Source organism: Electrona antarctica (assembly GCF_951216825.1).
Source record: "Electrona antarctica genome assembly, chromosome: 15".
In the NCBI taxonomy this organism is placed as follows: domain Eukaryota; kingdom Metazoa; phylum Chordata; class Actinopteri; order Myctophiformes; family Myctophidae; genus Electrona; species Electrona antarctica.
In genome coordinates this window covers 17,699,419-17,722,101 of record NC_136796.1, presented here as the reverse complement: position 1 = coordinate 17,722,101, position 22,683 = coordinate 17,699,419, and the positions used below count along the sequence as shown (strand labels likewise).

Below are 22,683 nucleotides of genomic sequence, written 5' to 3'. Positions count from 1 at the left end.
TTATAGATTTCTTCATAGATAATGTTCATTATAAATGACACCATTTCCGTCTACTCACTATGCGTCTCATTGGTGAGCTGTGGACAGTTCAGGAACTTGCATACCAGTGACATCATTGATGTCACGTGTGTGTGTGTGTGTGTGTGTGTGTGTGTGTGTGTGTGTGTGTGTGTGTGTGTGTGTGTGTGTGTGCGTGCGTGCGTGCGTGCGTGCGTGCGTGCGTGCGTGCGTGCGTGCGTGCGTGCGTGCGTGCGTGCGTGCGTGCGTGCGTGCGTGCGTGCGTGCGTGCGTGCGTGCGTGCGTGCGTGCGTGCATGTGCTACCACTAACCTTTGAGCAGTGGTTCTCAACATGAGGAATGAGGACCCCTATGGGTCCTTGACAGGGACCTTTATGGGTCTATAAATGAGGGTGAATTACTCACTGCAGATTTTACGGTGTTAAAGGTTCTATCAGGAATATTGATTCCTCATTTCAGTTCCATAATGGTAAAAAAGAGATATTAGATAACAAAACATTTTGTCATTCGTTCTAGCGATAACTGAAGCAAATACTATTACTAGAACCAAAGCTGAAACCTTTTTCCCTGAAAATACTGGTGTTTAAATTAACCAAAAACAATAATTGTCTAATGTTACATCAATAATTGTAACATTAGACTAAATTGTCAACTACTGAATAATAACCTCTTATTCTTTGTATTCCATAACAACCCAATGGAAAGCTTTTTGTTCAAATGCTGCACACTCGAATACCCGGTGGTACCTTGCAATTTGGATTTTGTTCCTACTTGGAACCTAATTTCGATACCCAACCCTATATCATCAGTGTTGTGATAATTCTGGCACACAGCAAGTGCAGCTGAAATCCCGCTCCAGTTTGACGTGACGTGAATCAAGTTAAAATTAAGCTTTGTTGACCCTGGCAATTTGGGAGCATAATGGCCGTGTTGTGACACAGATAGATAGGCCCCGAGCCCATAACGCCTTTCACTCTGTTTGCTGTCGGATCCAGAATGGTGTGTGGTTTCTCCAGTAGGGTCTTCTCAACCCCAGTGAATGTATAAATACTACTGGTCAAATATTACTCAAGTACAAGTGAAAGTGGCCCAGTCAAATGATACTTGTTTAACTATGTAGTAAATAATAAGTAACTTTAGTCTTTACTTTACTCTCCTGCGCCGGACTTGAACCCTGAGCAAGCGATGATTATTCTTTACCATTGCTAACCTGCTTGCTCAAGGGATATAGACCATGACGTTGAATATAGACCATGACGTCAAAATTCGTGTCAGATTCAATAGAAGAGCAGGGAGACCAAATACAACAGCCCCAATTACGTTGTGTTGTATTAGCATACTCTACCAAAACTACATTTTATTTTACATTGTATATTAAGTTAAATAGTGCCACTTTAAGTATTCAAAGGCACATACTTTTTACAGTGCAAATTACAAAGTAGCCTAAATTAGTTTTGCACCACTGGTCTCTCACGGGGCAATCCACTCCAGTTCAGAACAGATCTAGTGGTGGTAGGGTAAACATTTACGCAGCACGGCAGCGCCTCAGAGTGGTCCCATAGAAAAGAATACCAGCGCCTCAGAGTGTCCTAAACTCCCATGGCATGTTGTTGCGTTAAGTTTCTGTCGGGCAAAAACTTTGTATCTCCATATTTCAACGTTTTAAAGATGGAGTGCCGTGATTGTTTTTCTCCCCTAAAGCATGATTATCAGGTAGCCTACTCAGGTAGCCTACTCAGGTAGCTTTTCCTCATCTGCGAAGAGAAAATCCTGCTACTTCCGCCGATACACTCTATGGCGTGTACTAGTGCCCACACCCACCAGTTAATCAAGTATAGCCTAGGCTACCCCCCCCCCCCCCCCAGTAATGTTAACTCTAAAAGTACAAACATCATGTTTTTCTTTTGGAATATAATACCCTACTTCGTCGTACTATAGTGTCACACAAAAGTAGCAAAATGATATTATCTAGAAGCTCACAGCACGTCACACATGGTGACCTTGTAGATCGGATATTTATGCTATTTTATTTTTCATTAAAAACACTTTAATATCATTTATTTTTTAAAAGTGATAGTGGAAATCTTTGTGTCCTTTTGGGTTTAATGAATATGGAAACAATTTCAAGTATTAACAATAATGGATCCATCGGAATATGTTCTTTTTTTTTCTCCCCTCCATTTCCTGAAAGGTCACAATTTTGGACATACATACAGGGTTTCCGCCCGACAGCGACGATTATGAAATGGCATGCACTCTCTTAGCCCCGTTGGCCCAGTCAAAGGTCTCTCTGTTCAGTCCACAGGACTGACCAGAGAGGACAGCACTGATATTCATGTTGCTTGACGCAGCATGGACAACATTTAACATTGAGCACTTCCGCATTTTGGACACCACATTTTGGTGTCCATTATAACTCTATGGGCTAAATAGGAAGTCATCATCAGCATGCAGTTCTAATTGATGGCCCAGCAGGTGTCGCTATGTCCCCGGCTCACACTGGGTGCAGAAGCATTTTTATTCCATTCAAGGGAATGAGGTTTTTGCCTGATCATGCTTGATTTTATTACCTTACCGTCGATCGGCTATTTTCACAATATTTGAAGTATGCCTAAGAGTAGACAGCTAAAGTGGTTAATTATTTTTCCTTCCCTAGAAATGTAGTGGAGTCAAACATACAATATCTGTCTTTGAAATGTAGTGGAGCGAAAAATACAAATAGGCTACGGTCCGCGAGAAGGGAATCCCAAGTATTCCCGACCGTGAATATAACCTTGCGTCACCAGCAGTGAAAAGTTATCGGTCGAATGGATACCAAGGATTCGTCAGCGACGCGTCACTGACTGTGGTTTATAAACAGCTTCGAGTCTGCGTTACTTCCATGTTGCATAGCATAATAGTGACATCACTGTCGAATACTTGGTATCTTTACACGTATGTTCAGAGAGCAGCTGCAGCATCGTAACAGCAACAAGATGTAGCCTATTTTGTCACGCTCGTGCTAATGAAACAAAACACTAAACGGTACAGGATTATTATTTCATGTCAAAACATTAAGTATCAGAAGATGATATAACCCATGCAGGTAAAGTAATGCGACACTCTGCATGTTTAACTAAAGTTTTCCACATGTCCAAAAGTCATTTCTGAAAAAGACATAGGACTAACCTTTGCATTAACCCATTCTAGACGGGAACCCCTTTTGGTGTTTTAACTAAGCATTATGTTATACTTTAGCTATTGAAAAATATCGTGAAAATGAGGCACAAATCTTTGAATACATATTCTTTCAGAAGACGTTTTTTTATTTCGATGTCAGGTCTACCCTTGTTGATATATGCCATTTAGGTCAATGATATAACATAATATATCAGCGGTTAGGCTACTTTGAGGTAAGTCAACTTCTGTGTTTTGGTCATGGTTTTGGTATGATGATGCGCGACCGCAATTCCAGTCTTTTACAGCGTATTTCTACATGGTGGTATTGATACTTTTACTCAAGTAAAACATTTGAGTACTTTTTCCAGGACTGGTTTGCTGACCACCACTGATGGGTCCAGTGCATAATGATATTCCTGCCGACGCGATATATCATCATGTGATTACACGTCAACACACCTTGAAAACACGGGCCGCTGAAGCGGAGTGGCGGGGCGATAAATCATGTATGCTTCCATAGCTTCCTGCTGCAATATGCTGCGCTGATGGTTTTACATTTGTCATGTCAACTGGATGCTATGTTTGGAACATAGTGTGTGCAAATATGTGCAGTGGTGGAAAAGGTACTCGCATATTTTACTTAAATAAAAGTATCAATACTGCAATGTAGAAGTAGCCTATACTTTGTTGTAAAAGTCAGGAATTCAAAATGTACTTGAGTAAAAGTACAAACGTATAGATTGTTTGACTCATTGAAGTGAGTTGCAAATTGAGTGGCAAAGTGAGTTTAACATTGATTAATGTTGTTTAATGCAATCAGATAGACTTTTCTGTTTGGACTCATATTCCCTCCCGCGTAACTTCCGGTTATGATGATGACGTCCGTGACGTCATGTCACGTACTGTACATACCCTCTATTGGCATCAAAATGTACTGAAAGTACCAAAAGTAGAAAGTACTCATTATGCAGAATGTCCGATTTCAAAAGCATTTTTTTCATAGGCACATTTGACTGTCAAGGTTTCATCATCCAGGAAGAAACCCTAAATAAGGGAAGACATCATTGCACATAACAACAAGAAGTACTGTCACCTCATAAACATATGAAAAACTGGAAAAAAATCACAGCACTCCATCTTTATGGAAAACATGTCAGTACTTTTCCCCACCACTGGCATTATGCATACATGTTGACCAGGTCTTTCCTTCACCACAGAGACAGCAGATGAAAGGTCCAAGCAGCACCCAGAGAGAGAACAGATTTCCTCTCTGCTGGCAACAGGCAGAGGATGGCAATCCTAATTAATGAAACACTATGCTACCTCGTGTGTGTGTGTGTGTGTGTGTGTGTGTGTGTGTGTGTGTGTGTGTGTGTGTGTGTGTGTGTGTGTGTGTGTGTGTGTGTGTCCGTGTGTGCGTGCGTGCGTGCGTCTATGCTTGTCCGTTGTGCACTCTCTGCTCGCCTACGCACTTGTGATGTAAAAAAAAGGCCTTTTGGAGGAATGCACGTGTGGGCATGTGCACGTGAGCCCCCCCCCGCCCAGAGGCCATACGTGTCTATGTTTGTGCCACCGTGTGCATGGGAATGAGAGCATGTGTGTGCACGCCGGGAGTTGTCGGGCCCTTGGCCGAAACTGCGGCCGTCCCCCTGCAAGGGGTTGGATGCCACTGTGACCGTTAGAGCCAGGCGTATGGTTGGATACGGTCGGATGCGGGGTTGGATGCCACTGTGACCCCAGAGCCAGGCGTATAGTTGGATGCGGTCCAACCATAGAAGTAAAAACAATGCCACCATGTAGAAATATTCTGTTACATGCAGGTAAAAGCCCTGCATTCAAAATCTTACTTAACCCATTAAGTGCTGAGGCCGATTCTACATAATGTCTTCCAAATCCTAACAGTTTTCTGAAAAATCTATTTTTCTATATCAGTGGTGCTCAGACTTTCTAACGTCAAGGACCGCCGACCACCATCTCGGAATATTTTGTTCAGGGGTCCCCAGAAGCAAAGATTTGAGTAAAAAAATAGAATAAAAAAAGAAAATAAATCTTTCTACACAGTCTACACGGTCGTATCGTGGCACGAAGTGTCGCGATACTGATTCTGATTCTGTCAGTAAATGCTGTTGACTATAGTCAACATCATTTACAACAACATAAGTACACGATTTTCCTCTCTGAGATGTAGTGGAGTAAAGTTGAGTTGAGTAAATATACTTGGTTACTTTCCACAGCACTGTCCAGTGCTCCTCAGAGCTCGTCCCTCCCCACAGAGAGAGCAGTCTGTCAGGCAGAAGGCTGGTCAGCTTGTGGGGCTCATTCACAAGTCCACTCTCTCTCACGCACGCATGCACGCACGCACGCACGCACGCATGCACTTTTAGTTTTCCTGGATATCTTCTCCAATAGTCCTTCCCTAACATTTTAGTCTAGTTTTTAATTTGTTGAAGGAATTGTCAGAATATTTAGTCATAGTTTTAGTCATCATAGCTTAGTTTTTAATTAGATTAAATTAAATTTTCATCAGTGATAAAAAAATCTCATCATCACATCATCACAGCATGTCAATGATGCTTACAGTAACTCTAGTCTAAAAGTCTACATTATCTATCAACCTGTCCCCCCCCTCCCCCTTTCTCTCTCTCTCTCTCTCTGTTTATCTCCATCTCTCTACGGTGGTCCTATATAGATCTGGACTTGGCGAGGGGGTTGGGTGGCAGTGGAGGTATGGGCTATGGGGCAGGCGGGTGGGGGTGGGTGGGAGTTAGTTGGCAGATTGCCTCATCCTTGTCTGTTGATTCAGTGTTGGTGAAACCGGAGCATGTGAGGCAGTTCCCTGTTGCATTACATCACCTTGAAAGCAGAGCGGCTTCGCCATCACCCACCCAAGGAAAGAAAGAGAGCTGTGGGCCTATATCTTTATTTATTTATCTTTATTCATGTTGCATGAATATCAGCCTATACCTCGGGTCTGAACACAGATGTGTAATCTGTGTTCCTACACCACATGAACCCTAGAGCACTAGGGGTCCTTGAGGGAGTTCCAGGGGGTCCCCAGCTAAATGATAGTTTGGAACCAAATGGGGGTCCTTGACATGAAAAGGTTTGGGAACCACTGCCCTAGAGACTAAAACAGCAGCTCTATTCAAGCTCACAGATGCATGTGCTTATAGATCGCCTGTTTTTGGCAAAGAGGTTTTAGTGAGGTATTGTGAGGCTACTTTTGCTTTTTTTTACAATTTACAATTTAAAATACTTTTACGTCTAATCCACTACATCTGAGAACTTTTACTATGGGAAAACGTTAGTTACTATAGGCTATAGTTATTTTGTAGATTTTGATTATTATTACAAAACATACATTAACCACTTCAGCCCTATATACATTTCGGCCATTTGAAAATAGCCGATCTACAAGCTCACAATGTGTCGCATCGCGACACATTGTGAGCTTGTATAGATCAGCCATTTCAAAATATTTTGTATACAGTTTATAACTTGAAATGGGACATTCTGCATGAGTACTTTTGGTACTTTAAGTACATTTTGATGCCAATACTAAAGTAGCCTATATACATTTAGAATTCCAGACATTTACTTGTAACAGCTAGTATTTCTACATGGCAGACATTGTACTTACTGTAAGTAAAACAATTGAGTACTCTTCCCACCACTGGCTTTAGGCTATTACAGTATTGAGAATCTCCGCCTATAATGACATGCCCAAAACATACCAGGCTGAAGCTGGTATAAAGTACAGTGGAAGTAAATGAAAGACTGGCCAGAACACATGCCGTTCCTTCCAACTGCTCTACCAGTGAGTCGTACATGCTGCTTAACCCGTGTCCGCATGGCAGCGATGCATGTGCATGGCTCCTGTGGGTTATCAACCCATCTGACTATCACATCATGTGGAGAGGAGAGGAGAGAGGAGAGGAGAGGAGAGGAGAGGAGAGGGGAGGGGAGGGGAGAGGAGAGGAGAGGAGAGGAGAGGAGAGGAGAGGAGAGGAGAGGAGAGGAGAGGAGAGGAGAGGAGAGGAGAGGAGAGGAGAGGAGAGGAGAGGAGAGGAGAGGAGAGGAGAGGAGAGGAGAGGAGAGGGGAGGGGAGGGGAGGAGACATGCGCTGCTGGATGCACACGGTTCAGCCTCACAATTAGTTAAAATGATCACAAGTGAGACGATGACAATTATTATAGATAATGAGAATCCTTTCCATTCACCTGTAAGAATTAATTCATTGAAAAATGTCCATAGATTTTCAAATATTTTCAAAAAAGTTCAGTCAGGAAACTCAGTGCAGTTGCTGCCGGCTGTTCATTGGGCCGCATCAGCATCACATGCTCATTCACATCATGATTCACTTCATCCAATCACACACTCATTCCCTCATTGTCAGTAATTTATTTGTATATTGAAGTTAATTTGTCACATCTGCTATACGCGTTTTGTTTACAAAGCCTAAAAGGCAAGCTGAAATGTAATTTCTATTTATAGTGTTCCGATGTTCAAAGTCAAAACCACAATTAAAGCGCAACGGTCGGCTATCAGACAGCTAATATAGTCACGTGACATTTTCTCCCTAATTTAGTCGTTATGTCAATTGATTCCTCTGCTGTTGTATCCCACTGGCTCACCTGCCAGTGAGGAGCCCCCACCGAGAGGACGTAGGATGAAGGCTCATCATACTCCGCCCGCCCAACACTCCCTGCTGACAGTTGCCGCCCCAGTCCGTATTAATTAATCAACCCTAGTTCTATGACATCACGCAGAGAGGACAGCAGGCTGCGCAGGTGCCCTCTTCCACAGGGACTTTGCATGTGGTCGTTATTGGCAGTAGTGGTGGAAAGTAACTAATTACATTTACTGAAGTACAGTGTACTTAAGTACAATTTTGAGGTACTTTTACTTTACTTTCCAATGTATGCAATACTTTTACTTCTCCACTGCATCTCAGAGGCGAACATTGTACATTCCACTACAACTATTTGAAAACGTTAGTACATTCCACTACAATTATTTGAAAACTTTAGTTAATTTTTGTAGATTTTGATTATTATTACAAAATATACATTAACCACTTCAGACCTATATACATTTCGGCCATATCGCGACGCATTGTGAGCTTGTAGATCTGCAATTTCCAAAAGATTTGTATGTTATTTGAAATCCTGGAATGGGAAATTCTGCATGAGTACTTTCTATTTTTGATGCTTTATAGTACATTTTGATACCAATACTTTTGTACTCAAGCAAATGTTGAATTTTGGACTTTTACTAGTAACAAGAGTATTTCTATATTGCAGTATTGCTACTTGTAGTTAAGTAAAACATGGGAGTAGGCTACTTATTATCAGCTGTGCACCGTTCTGTCTCTGGCTGTTCTGTAGCTTCCTGGTGTAGCCTCTGCTTTTACAGTACTGTATGTGTTGTTTTTTGGTATATTGTCCAATGACGTTATTATTCTCATAATGTTAACTGTATGGCAGCTCACTGGGTTGAGATATAAAAATTCGTCGGATGCCAAATACGAGATATCTTGTCTCTTTTTGCCAAGGCTATGGATGCCAAAGACGAGAAAGACGATATTTCGTGTTTTGTTATCTATATATACAAGTGAGAAGTTGTACCCAACCCAGGAAAAGGGACCCAAAGTCACACACTGCATACATCACTGACACGTCACTGACACACTGCAACACACTACACTCACACGGCAGTCACGTCACACACTTACCCTCCGCGTCGTTCGGCCGCTATCTCCTCATATCGCGCCGAACGCCGCCCCTCAACACCAACCGCGGAACATCACTCATTGCACTGACACCAACGTTGCCTCCCTTCCACACCCACGCCGGCATTGTATCTCTTCACAACAAACAATTTCTCCCCAAGCACCCACACCCCCGCACGCACACACTCACATGTTGCCAGGTCTATTAAAACAAGCCCAGAAAAAATGCCATTCAACACGCTACTTACAACTCGCTTACAATTCGCGGACCTGGCAACACTGCATCCCGTGATTCCCCTCTTTTCATTGGCTGCACCGCCAACATTGATGCCACTATGTAAACAACACCGCAAACCCTGACTTCCTACAGCCTACAGCCTATACTTACACACACTACCACTCGCTTACAATACGTGGACCTGGCAACACTACATCACCCCTTCCCAATGGCTCACAACCCCACCACGTGACCCAGTGGCGGCCGGTCCATAGGGGGCGCTGGTGCGCCGCACCACCATGCACAACCCCTGAATAAAACGTGAATAAGAATGACGGAGAAATGACATCTGCAGCCTGTAATTTATTTAAAATTAGCAATCCAGAAACGTCAATATTATATAATATAAGGAACCACTAACCAAAGGCAGTGATTACAAGTTGTATTATGCTGCCACGTTGTATTCTGCTGCCATGAAATGTCACATGTTGTTTACGTTGTGTGACGTTTCTGATTGGTTACTGAGTGTCACATGTTGCTGCGCGTTCATCTGGAGCATAGATATATACAAACACTAGATGGCTCAAGGCGGAGTTTCTGACGTCGTTCACCCGGCAGCCATCTTACTTCGGGGCTACAGTACAGTATGTTCAATGGCAGCTCAAACATAAACAGTCATAACTCGCTCAAATCTTGACGGATTTACAAACGGGTTGGTTTATTACAAACGTTGTCAACGTGGCTATGATTCAGACTTCAATACAAACGATAGAAAGCCACTGGGTCGAACAATGTGTGCGATCAATGTTATTCACACCACAAACCACTTGGGGGCAGCATAAACATCACAACACAGTTTGACATATAGTTTAACACACAGTCAACACAGACGCTAGAAAAACATGAATGATGAGCCACATGGAGCCAGGTAAAGATAATAATTCATTTTCATAATGGAACAACAAGACAATGACACAAAAAAAACTGTAGCCTCAATCTACATGGAAAATGCAGTGAAATTAGCCATGTTTGGCAATGCCATGTTTCTTTTGTATTTTTAAAAGCCTTCCATTGAATGTGATGATACCTATAGTGCATGTTTTCTTGATATTTTCATAGCGCCCTCTCTAGGACAAAAGTCACCAGCCGCCACTGACGTGACCCACGTGTTTTTCGTGATACCTTTCACACTTCCGGAAACACTACCGGAAGTTACACACTACACACACACACACACGCGTGCACACACACACAGTGTACAGCCTGCCGGAAACCAAACGTAGAAGAAGAACAACAACAACACAGGCTCTACACTGATTCTAACTTGGACGGAGAGCACCGCGATTACATACACAGTTACAATAATGCAAACACGACCGTGTCGACACCTGACGTCGTACAATCAGGACAAACCGAGGCGCATATATGGATAAGAACAACAACACTACACGCGTGCGCGCGCAAGCGCTGCAGCACAAAACAGCTACATACAACGCGTGTCACTGTGGACTTCTGTATCTGGGGACTTCTGTATCGCAACGCGGGGCAACGCAACTCTGGGATGAGCGGGCCGAAGGCCCGCGAAATTCTAGTTGATTACGTTTGATTATGCTCATCACCACCATCTGAATGACTCTCGGTTGCTAGGCGATCAGAGGATTTCTTTTCACAGATTGCGTTTTTTTTACAAGCTTTATTCACGGCCCATAACTAAAGCGTTGATGATCGTGGTTACAAAATGTATGTGTTTCGTGTGATTTAAAAGAAGATCGCGGGACACATCATCAGTGTTGTTATACCTTTTTTCCCATACTGTGTAGTGCAGCTTTAAATCTCTGGATGTTTGAATAAACGATCCATTCTCTATTCAAGACTTCATATTTGGATGCTATAGTTGGTTGGGTTTTGTAACAGAAAAGCTGTTTCTCTTCACATCACAGTGCTGTGATGTCAATTCTTAAACAAGGTACTATTTCTATTTGCAACAGCAACATGTACTGTACATGAGGCCTTTAGCAGGATGAGTGTGTGTAGGTGCATGTGTGTGTGTGTGTGTGTGTGTGTGTGTGTGTGTGTGTGTGTGTGTGTGTGTGTGTGCGCGTGTGTGTGTGTGTGTGTCTGTCCATTGTTTCACCACCTTCACCAAAAAAAACACATTCGCCCACTGACTGAGGCCACACCCACTTCCCAAAAAACAGCCTATAAGAATGATCCGCCTTCAAATATAGCAAATTACATGGCCAATCATTCTGACTAAATATAGCATTTCCTCTTTCTATTTCCAACAGTTTTCACAAAGCGCTCTATTCTGTAAGGCCCCGTTTCAGCCCTGTTGGTTACAACCATGATGTCTAAATTTATGCTTCTCTCGCTGTCTTTCTGTAATGTAAATGACTCTTTTGTTGGAGTGTTTCTATTCATAACAGAGCATGTTGACCAATGAGCTATTGGCCTCCACATTAGGACATGCTGTGTTCTGAGACATTTTGCAAATGCACGCACACACACACACACACACACACACACACACACACACACACACACACACACACACACACACACACACACACACACACACACACACACACACACACACACACACACACACACACACCTTGCATGCGTAACGAAAGAAAGAAAGAAAGAAAGAAAGAAAGAAAGAAAGAAAGAAAGAAAGAAAGAAAGAAAGAAAGAAAGAAAGAAAGAAGGAAAGAAAGAACATTGTGTGAGCTTATACAGATTGTCTATTTTCACTACTTGACATTAAAGTGGCATATGACATGAATTAAATATTAATAGTAATGAACTGATAATGTGTGGTCACTGTTCATCATAACGCATAAAATAAATGTACGGCTGGTCATTTGTCTTCATGTACCTATGTGCTTTTAAAAGCAAAAACAAAAAGCGAATGAAAAGGCCCTTTTAATAAACACACATGGCAGCACATACGTGTAATTGGCGTGTTATTGGAAGGCGTGTTGATGGGCAGTTCCCGGTAAGAGCTGCGGCTCGCCGCAGCACAGCGCTGGGTCAACACACGTCTGTCGTCAGCCGCCGCCACGACCAGCCTTCACATGGTCGTTTCAAAACACGTCGCCACGCCACACGCTGCCGCATCGCGGTCACACGCGCGCACGCATACACGCACGCACACACACATTTTACTGGGCTGGGCCGAGATGAGAGGAGCGTCTGTCTGGACTGTGGTATGGGGGTCTCTGTCTGTCTGTCTGTCTGTCTGTCTGTCTGTCTGTCTGTCTGTCTGTCTGTCTGTCTCTGTCTGTCTGTCTGTCTGTCTGTCTGTCTGTCTGTCTGTCTGTCTGTCTGTCTGTCTGTCTGTCTGTCTGTCTGTCTGTCTGTCTGTCTGTCTGTCTGTCTGTCTGTCTGTGTTTGTCTGGAGCAAGGAGAGGTCCCGACTTGGTTGTAGTTACTCGGGTGGGCTCGGGTAAATGTTTTTCCATCGCACACGCACGCACGCACGCACGCACGCACGCACGCACGCCATACGTGTCCTAATTCATAGCAAACTGGGTGTCCTTGAAATGAAAGCGACTGAGCGTCAGTGCATGAGGTCATGATGTCAGAGACAGAGTTAGTTTAAGGGGCCGTGTGTGTGTGTGTGTGTGTGTGTGTGTGTGTGTGTGTGTGTGTGTGTGTGTGTGTGTGTGTGTGTGTGTGTGTTTGCATCCCTGGAGCTGGGAGAGCCTGTGGAGAGACACAGGAGCTGCCTGGGCTGTCTCTCGTCTGGCAGGGTGGCACGCTGCCCAGAGTGGCCCTGTGTAGCCTATAGTGTGCGTGCGTGCGTGCTGTAGGATGGAGTCTGCTCCACCCTGATGCTGCGTTCACGCTGGCTGGCACAGAGCTATATGGTTTACCTTTCATTTTCAATGGAAGCTACAAAGACAAAAAGTGACAGCGCATCTGTCACTGTGTCACTGTGTCAAGTGTTGATCGACACGCTCGTTGTTCGTCAATTACGCGTCCGACGAGCGAGGGATATTTGAAGGAAAAAATATATATACTAATCACACCTGGGGGTCTATTAGAGTAATGTTAACTCCATAGACACATACAAAACTGAATTGTCAGCAATTCATTTCAATTAACAACTGCACCTCCTCCACTGCCCCAGTCATCCATGGTGTCTCCCAAGGCTCTGTGCTCGGCCCCCTGCTTTTCACCATCTACATCCTCCCCCTTGGTCAGATCCTCCGCCACCACAGCCTTCAATTCCATTGCTACGCAGACGACACACAGTTATACCTCTCCACCTCATCCATCACCGCAGCCACCCACTCCACCCTCACCACCTGCCTCACAGACATAAAAACTTGGATGCAACAAAACTTCCTAAAACTCAACTGTAGCAAATCTGAAATAATCATCATCGGCCCGACTCCCTCACCCGCTCCACCCAGGACTTCTCACTCACCATCGACGGCTCCCTTGTCACTACCTCCACACGCATCCGCAACATAGGTGTCATCTTCGACCCTACCCTCTCATTCCTCCCCCACGTAAACCACATCACAAAAACAGCATTCTTTCACCTCAGAAACATCGCCCGTCTCCGCCCCTCCCTGACACCCTCATCTGCCGAAACTCTAATTCACGCCTTCATCTCATCCCGACTGGACTACTGCAACAGCATCCTCTATGGCACCACCGCAAAAACCCTCAACAAACTACAGTACGTCCAAAACTCAGCCGTCCGCCTGCTCACCTCCACCCGCTCCAGAGACCACATCACTTCAGACCTCCGTGACCTCCACTGGCTCCCCATCAAACACAGAATTGAATTCAAACTACTCCTCACCACCTACAAGTCACTGAACAACCTGGATCCCCCCTACCTCTCCGCCCTCCTCGAGCCACATGCACCATCCCGTTTCCTCAGGTCCAGCAACGCCGGCCTCCTTGTGATCACCAAGAAGATCAGGCTCAAAACCTGGGGCGACAGGGCCTTCTTTGTGGCCGCCCCTACCCTCTGGAATGCCCTCCCCAAACACATCCGGGATGCCCCCTCACTCCCCACCGCACTGAAAACCCACCTGTTCAGAATAGCATTCGCTATAGCTGATGTGTTATTGTTTTTAACCTGTTGCATGTACTGTTTTTATTGGTTTTTACTCTTATTTTACTTGTTTTTCTAATAAAGTTGTCATTTTCTCATGTTCCCCCCCCAGCCCCCACACATGTAAAGCGTCTTTGGGTATTAGAAAAGCGCTATATAAGTCCCAGATATTATTATTATTATTATTATTAAAACAGAAAAAGTACAAAACTCACAGCACTCTTAAAACAACAATTTTGTAGCTTTGTAGCTACAGTTGAAGCCAGCTCAACTCAGCCTGTAGCTTTGTATGTTCATGTTGCTGACGTCCATTGGAAATTAATGGTAGCCTATATACTATAGCTTTGAATCTTCATGTCGCATGACTTCCATTGGAAATGGATGGTAGCCTGTAGCTTTGTATCTGGTTGTGAACGCAGCATATACTGTAAGCCCATTCGGACTGACAGCCAGCATGCGATCTGGAAACAAAATCACATGAGAAACTGTCCTGAAATGCAACGTATAGGCCATGGCATTGCGACATAGCCTGAACCAATCTATTTAAGTAGGCTACGGTTGTGACTATAGCTAACTGTATATAACTATTGAGAGGAGAGGAATGTCTGCACTTCCAAGCTGATGTCAGAGTTGGACCCCTGCCAAGACAGGGGATGCAGGAGGGAACAGTTGGGGCCTTGGGGTGTGTGGACATTCTCCAGAAACTGCCCCTTAAAAAACCCACTGGACCCCCCTGTGCCTCTTTTCCCACCTGGTCCTGGATCCTGAATTCTGAGAAATTCCCTTTCCAGGGAATTTCTCAGAATTCAGTTCGTCCGCCTGCCGGAAAGCCAGAACTGAATGGGGAAAGTGTGTTTAAAAATGATGAAGTAACCTCCCCTGAACAATTTTTTTAAAGCCCACCACGCACGTACGCACGCACGCACGCACGCACACATGCACGCACACACGCACACAGACAGACAGACAGACAGACACACACACACACACACATCTCCCCTCACCGCTTTGCCAGCTGTGCAGTCAGAGAATGCGGCCAAGAGAAACGCGTGCTGACGTCACCTTCCAAATACAGAGATGCCTAGTTGGCTTTACTACCTGTGACCTTAGAGAGAGAGAGAGAGAGAGAGAGAGAGAGAGAGAGAGAGATTCCTTCCCATTCAAATGTTTTGGTGATTAGAAGTGTTGCTGGATCATTGGATTGAGCATGCAAGTGGGGAGGGAGGGTGGTTGATGGAAACAGCTGTCGGGCAGAGACCTTGTATCGCCATTTTCTTTATAAAGATGTGCTGTGATTCCCACCCCCCGAAAAAACATCATCAGGTATTATGATTATGGGGATTTTTTTCAAAAGAGTGTACAGAAACTAGAAAGTGTTACAATTGTGTTTTTATGTGCCACACCCACCAGTTCATTAAGTATACCTGGTTTTCTTAGCACCACCCACCTGAACTTAACACCCACCTATGGCCGAGCCCACAGCTGTTGTTGTAGGATAATAAGGGGATGGGCTGATTTTACTAATATTAGTGTGTCACTGAAGCCATGTGTTTCGATTGGGCCTTTTGACTTCACTCACACCTTTCGATATATCATACAACATTGATGCATGCTAGATGTAAACAAAGGGTTTGTTTACATCTTGCCCCAATGCATTTCCAATGGAAGTCACATGGTTTGACACAACATTGGTGTTGTACGGCTTTCAGCTGTGTTTCGACTGCCCCCCTCCCCCTCATACAACACAAATGTTGTGTCAAACCATGTGACTCCCATTGGAAATGCATTGCGAGCTTGCATCAGTAAACAAGTCTCATGCATCAGCTATACATCAATCTGTTGCGAAGGTGTGAGTAAGGCCTAAGGCCCGACTCACACCTTCGCATCTAGCATACAACATTGATGCATGCTAGATGTATGAAAGGGTTTGTTTACATCTTGCCCCAATGCATTTCCAATGGAAGTCACATGGTTTGACACAACATTTGTGTTGTACGGCTTTCGGCTGTGTTTGGACTGCCCCCCACCCCCTCATACAACACAAATGTTGTGTCAAACCATGTGACTCCCATTGGAAATGCATTGCGAGCTTGCATCAGTAAACAAGTCTCATGCATCAGCTATACATCAATCTGTTGCGAAGGTGTGAGTAAGGCCTAAGGCCCGACTCACACCTTCGCATCTAGCATACAACATTGATGCATGCTAGATGTATGAAAGGGTTTGTTTACATCTTGCCCCAATGCATTTCCAATGGAAGTCACATGGTTTGACACAACATTTGTGTTGTATGGCTTTCGGCTGTGTTTCGACTGCCCCCCACCCCCTCATACAACACAAATGTTGTGTCAAACCATGTGACTCCCATTGGAAATGCATTGTGAGCATGCATTAGTCAATAAGTCTCATGCACCAGCTATACATCAATCTGTTGCGAAGGTGTGAGTAAGGCCTAAGGCCCGACTCACACCTTCGCATCTAGCATACAACATTGATGCATGCTAGATGTATGAAAGGGTTTGTTTACATCTTGCCCCAATGCATTTCCAATGGAAGTCACATGGTTTGACACAACATTTGTGTTGTACGGCTTTCGGCTGTGTTTCGACTGCCCCCCACCCCTCATACAACACAAATGTTGTGTCAAACCATGTGACTCCCATTGGAAATGCATTGTGAGCTTGCATCAGTCAATAAGTCTCATGCATCAGCTATACATCAATCTGTTGTGCACGTGTGAGTCAGGCCTTAGACTTTCAGCTTTCAGGAAGAAGCCAATAGGCCTAATATACAGGGAAGACATATTTGCATATTATAACCACACCTGGGTGTCCATTAGAGCGGCGGTTCCCAACCTTATTACCACGGACACACTGACAGTTTATAAAATGTTCTCGGGCCGACAAGGGGTGATATAATATGATATAATATCATAATTCCCACAGTTATTTTTCAATGCATTTCATTGGGGTGATGTCTCGAGATTCCGGCAGTGACAGCATTATTATGACTCGTCATTTTCCGAGGTGGATGCTTTGGGACATCCTTCTTCTTACAGCTCTGAACATAGACATAGACAGAGTATATATAGTTGCATTGGCATTTGCATTGGTTCTTATTGTCTCCACCAGGCCGAAGGCATGGGGAGAGAGTATGTTTTGCACTCCGTCCGTCCGTCCGTGTGTGTGTCCGTCCATCCGTCCGTCTGTAGATAGCTAATTTCCATCCTGATTTTCTAACATTACTCTTGTCTTGTGTTGTGTTGGCTTGTGTTGGCTTTTAACGCATGGCAAATGTTTTCACAATTACACAATTAAATTCAGAGTGGAGCAAATCCTGTTACCCTGCCTTTAAGTAAAACATTTGAGTACTTTTTCCACCACTGACCAGCACAAAATAACGAAGTGCTGCATGCTGTGCATTTTTTAAAGTGCAGTTAAGTGCATCTCACAGACGACTGACACAGATACTCTGTACTGTACTGTGCTATTCTTATAGTTATAGTGGTCAGTGTGAAGCTCAACGGCTGTACTGTAGCCCTTTAGGCTGCTCAACAGTGCCACTTTAGGTCACCCAGCGCCGCTGTATTGCAGCTGTCAGTACTGAAATGGACATACATACATTATACAGATACATGCATGCATGCATGCACGCACGCACGCACGCACGCACGCACGCACGCACGCACGCACGCACGCACGCACGCACGCACGTGGCCATAGGCACCGCTCAAAAAAATTAAATAAAAAGGAACAGATGTGCTCAGTAAGAATCCAAGACTTGCAGGTATTGATTTTTAGACATGTAACATATTCTATCACCCAAAAATCCTAGCTTTCTGGAAGAGAGGCACACCTCTCTCTCTCTCTCTCTCTCTCTCTCTCTCATAGATATATTTAGCAGTGTAGCTCTGCTTCTATCTGCTACCACATGGTTTAGGGCTGTTGCCATGGGAACCACTACCACAATGCAACATTATAGTGTGAGAGAAGGAAATTGACAAGAATGTTTAAAAGCCATTTATTCAGCTTTTGTTCATGTGTAGTCTCCGTATGCACGCACGCACACACACACACACACACACACACACACACACACACACACACACACACACACACACACACACACACACACACACACACACACACACACACACACACACACACGAACGACGAATTGAGCATGAATATGAACTGCTTCTGTGAATCAATGGTAGAGCAGACGGAAGTTCCATGCAGACCCACAGGAACGCACCCAGGGTGCCGGCCCGATTCCGGCGAGCCGCCCCACTCTTCGAAACGGTTGATAAATGACAGAGTTACCGTGTGGGGGTCCCTCTACTGTACCCTCTACTGTACTGTACTGTCACTGTACTGTACTGGCACACCCGAAATCACCATATATACAGTTAATATATGTGCGTGTGTGTTTGTGTGTGTGTTAGGTTGTGCACAGGTGGTGAAAAACAACCATGCTGTTTTCGTGCTCAGACGCACCCACCCAGCCACCCACCCACACACACATAGCTCCGTAAGGGAGTGGTTGCACCACTCAAAAATAAGACTATAATCAGCTACAGAGCTACAGACAGACAGACAGACAGACAGACAGACAGACAGACAGACAGACAGACAGACAGACAGACAGACAGACAGACAGACAGACAGACAGACAGACAGACAAGAGAAAACATGCGAGTGGAAGAAGATCAATAATTTCAAATGCATGAACATTCATTAACGCTGTAGATAAGTGTGATGTGAAGTGTGGCTGACACATCCGAGTGCAATGAATGTACTGTTAATGTTATACTCACATGATGTCGCTGTCAGGGGGAAACCTTGTATGTCCAAAATAGTATTTATTTTGTATTAATTAAAAATGGCAAAAATAGCACAACTTGTGAGCTTGTAGATCGGCTATTTTCACTACTTTTGTGTGACACTTCATATGACAGAGTAAGGCATTCATTTATGAAGAAAATACTAAAAAGTTTAAATATGGAGAATTCTTGGAGCTATTGCTGTGAAATCACTTCAGCTTCCGTCAGTCTAATCATCATCACTTCCACAACATGTCACTGTGAAATTACCAAGACATTTTCAGATGTTAAAAAAAAAGTGAGGGGCGCTCCTACTTTACTTTACTTACTAGGCCCATCGCTCCCAGTGGAGCATAGGCCATCTACGACTCTTCTCCATCCAACACGGTGTTGGGCTGTCCTTTCTGCCTCCCACCAGCTGATTCCCTGTGTCTTCAGCTCTGCCTCAGTGTCCCGCCTCTAGGTGTTTTTAGGTCGCCATCTCTTCCGCTTCCCCTGAAGATTCCAAGTCAGCGCCTATAGCGAGTGGTGCTGGTTACTGGTTTTCTCACAGTGTGTCCTATCCAACCCCACGCCTAGCGAGTGGTGCTGGTTACTGGTTTTCTCACAGTGTGTCCTAGTGATCTATTTTCACTATATTTGAAAAAGGGCTTGAATGTGTAGTGAAATGAAAAATACATTTTCACAAGTTTAGACCATATCCGTAGTCATCATATGGGCATATACCTAACAATGGATGCCAAAAAATGGGACAATTCACATTTGTGTGTGTTTTTATATGAAAAGTTAAAAGAGATACACATCAATAACCCATTTGATTCCCACTGCTGCACGTCCGTCCAAAAGGTGGTTTTGATTACAGAAATACTCTGTGATGACATCCAGACAGTGTATTACTCGTTTTAAACGTAATCATCACGCTAAAGTATGTATATAGGTTGTGTACAGGTTAGAAAAAAATCCCCTGGCTTTGCTGCCGTCTCTCTGTCACAAACCACTCTGCATATGCGTGCATGTGGTCGTGCATGAGACTGACCTACGTCCCATAGACTGGAGGGATGCGACGCTCTGATTGGTTCAGAAACTAGGATCCTGCTGTCTGAGGCTGAAACTTCAAAATAAAATGCCCCAAAAAGCCATTTCACTACACCTTTACAGCTTCACTATGTAACTTTCCTCGTCTACACCAGATTTGAACTGTGCAAGTGCTGAAATTCCTACCATTGAGGTAATAGAAATTGAGCCTGCCCACTTGCTCAGGGGACACATTGAATAGAATTAAAGAAAACGGTGTCATCTGTTTGTCATTTCCGTTCGCGGAAATGTATTTCAGAATATCTTTAAAACATTTCTCAAAAGCAGCAAGCCATATAGGCTTTGATTATTTGTGATTTATATTAGGACAAATATTGCGTCACATCTGCTCTAGTCTAGCCCCAGATCTTTTTTTTGTCTCTGAGCTTCCGTTGCTACAGACTGTATGACGGGAAGCATTTGAAAATTGTGGGAGGCAACAGTCTGCCCCCCGAGACAATACTACCTGCATGACCTACATTCAACACACATCATTCCTTCAGTACATTCATACTGTGCTGCTAACCGCATAAAAACACACTATGACTGTATGCTTTGGTTTCTGCTGTGATTAACTTTAACCATTCGGTTACTCAGAGAGGGTACAATTACATTTGTATAGCCTACTCTGAGAGTAAAAGTATAGCTGGAATCCAGGACTTAGTTATTTTAAACGAGCACATTTTCAATCTTATCTTCATATAATTGGTCCTCACTAATGCTCATTATAAGATTGTAAAAGTTTCGTCAACTCACTCTGTGAGTCTGCGTCTCATTGGTGCAGGCTGTGGACAGTTCAGAAACTTGCCTACCAGTGACATCATCGATGGGGATTCCAAGCGAATAGAAACTACAGCTTTTCTCTTCCTGGAAAGTTAGCATGCTGAACTAGACGTCATTAAGTAGGCTATAGACAGAAATTACACCATCGTGAACTGTTTAGTTACCATAGGCTATATATGAAGATATAGTCCAACAGCCGGGGGTGTGGAGTGGGAAATGTCTTTTTTTATTGGCCTATATACATACATTCATGAATCATGAATTGAGCAGTTTGTTTTATAGGGGTTAATTTGTGACCATACCATTAACAACATATGGCAAAAATGTCATTCATTGTCAACATTTCATTATGCTTTAAGTAGCATGTCAAACTAGGGGTTTTTGTGCATGTCAGCCTTTTGGTGTGTCAGATAAGCATGTGCACCCCAGAACCAAATGGACACTCACGGGTCCATTTGGTGCCATCTGTCCACTCTCAGAGTTAAAGTAAAGAAAGTGGTCCAGAAAGCAGCAGGCGGGCGCGTGGGTGGGATGTCTTGTTTACATACAACATGTTGGTACACAAAACAAACACTGAGGTGTGATAGTTTAGCTCAGTCGCAGTATACATTATACATACATATATATATATATATATATATATATATATATATATATATATATATATATATATATATACACACACAAAAAGAGGTCTCTTGCACATAAAAATTAAATAAAAGACACAGGAGGTGCAATTCTCTAGTTAGCAGGCATATAAACTGTCAAAAAGGGATGTACCTTCCATAAGAGAGGGACTGCACATTTCACAGAACAGCGATGGACAACTTAACTATTGCATAAAGTATTTATTAGAACTACACATTTTGCGTGCCATCCCTTTGTTACAGTATATAAACACACATATTTATATATGCCTAGGGTTCATGTGTTGTTTAATGAACTTTCAGTGGCTCTTGTGACAACAGTGAGCATGGAGGAACGCACACTGACTCAAATCATCATGAAAAGGTTTATTTGTTGTGCTGTGTTTCTGCAGGATGATGTAATTCCTTTCCAAATGAGGAAAACACTGATGTTTCCATACAAATGCATTTGCGGACGGCAACAGTTGTTTGCTCAATCGTGAGGAGTGTTGAGTGGAGGATAAGTGAGGCTAGTAGTGGCTATTCAAATCATAAGTTCCACTGTTGAGATGAAAATTGTGCCTCTCTCTTATATTGTTTTGTATAATGAAACATTTATTTGAGAGACAGGCTACAGGAATGGCTACAGGAATTTGGGGGAATGCGTGGCCAGGTCCTCCACTCCCTTACGGAGCTATGAGTGTGGGTGCCTGGGTGGGTCTGAGCACGAAAACAGCATGACTGTTTTTCACCACCTGTGCGCAACCTAACACACACACAAACACACACGCACATATTAACTGTATATATGATGATTTCGGGTGTGCCAGTACAGTACAGTGACAGTACAGTACAGTACGGTAGAGGGTACAGTAGGTACACGGTAGCACACGGTAACTCTGTCATTTCTCAACCGTTTTGGACGTGGGGCGGCTCGCCGGATTCGTCCCGGCCCCCTGGGCGCGTTCCTGGGGGTCTGGATGTTCTGGGGACCCCCCCCCAAGGACTCCCCGGGGATCCCTGGAGACCCCCACATGGTAACTCTCTCATTTCTCTACCGTTTCGGACGTGGGGCGGCTTGCTGGAACCGGGCCGGCACCCTGGCCGTGGTCCTGTGGGTCTGGAACTTACAGGGACCCCCGGGGACCCCCACACGGAGTTTCACCACTCACCACT

General features: G+C 44.0%; 1 protein-coding gene across 1 annotated transcript in view; it reads left to right on the top strand.

The window, feature by feature from the left end:
- Window positions 1-13,266: 13,266 nt before the first annotated feature.
- hivep3a (HIVEP zinc finger 3a) overlaps window positions 13,267-22,683 on the top strand; it is a gene marked incomplete at both ends in the record, with an annotated part of 33,967 nt that continues 24,550 nt past the window's right edge. Inside the window, 2 exons of the mRNA XM_079521994.1 lie at window positions 13,267-13,329; window positions 13,547-13,889. Coding sequence (XP_079378120.1) covers window positions 13,267-13,329; window positions 13,547-13,889 — 406 coding nt within the window. The remainder of the gene's footprint in view (window positions 13,330-13,546; window positions 13,890-22,683) is intronic.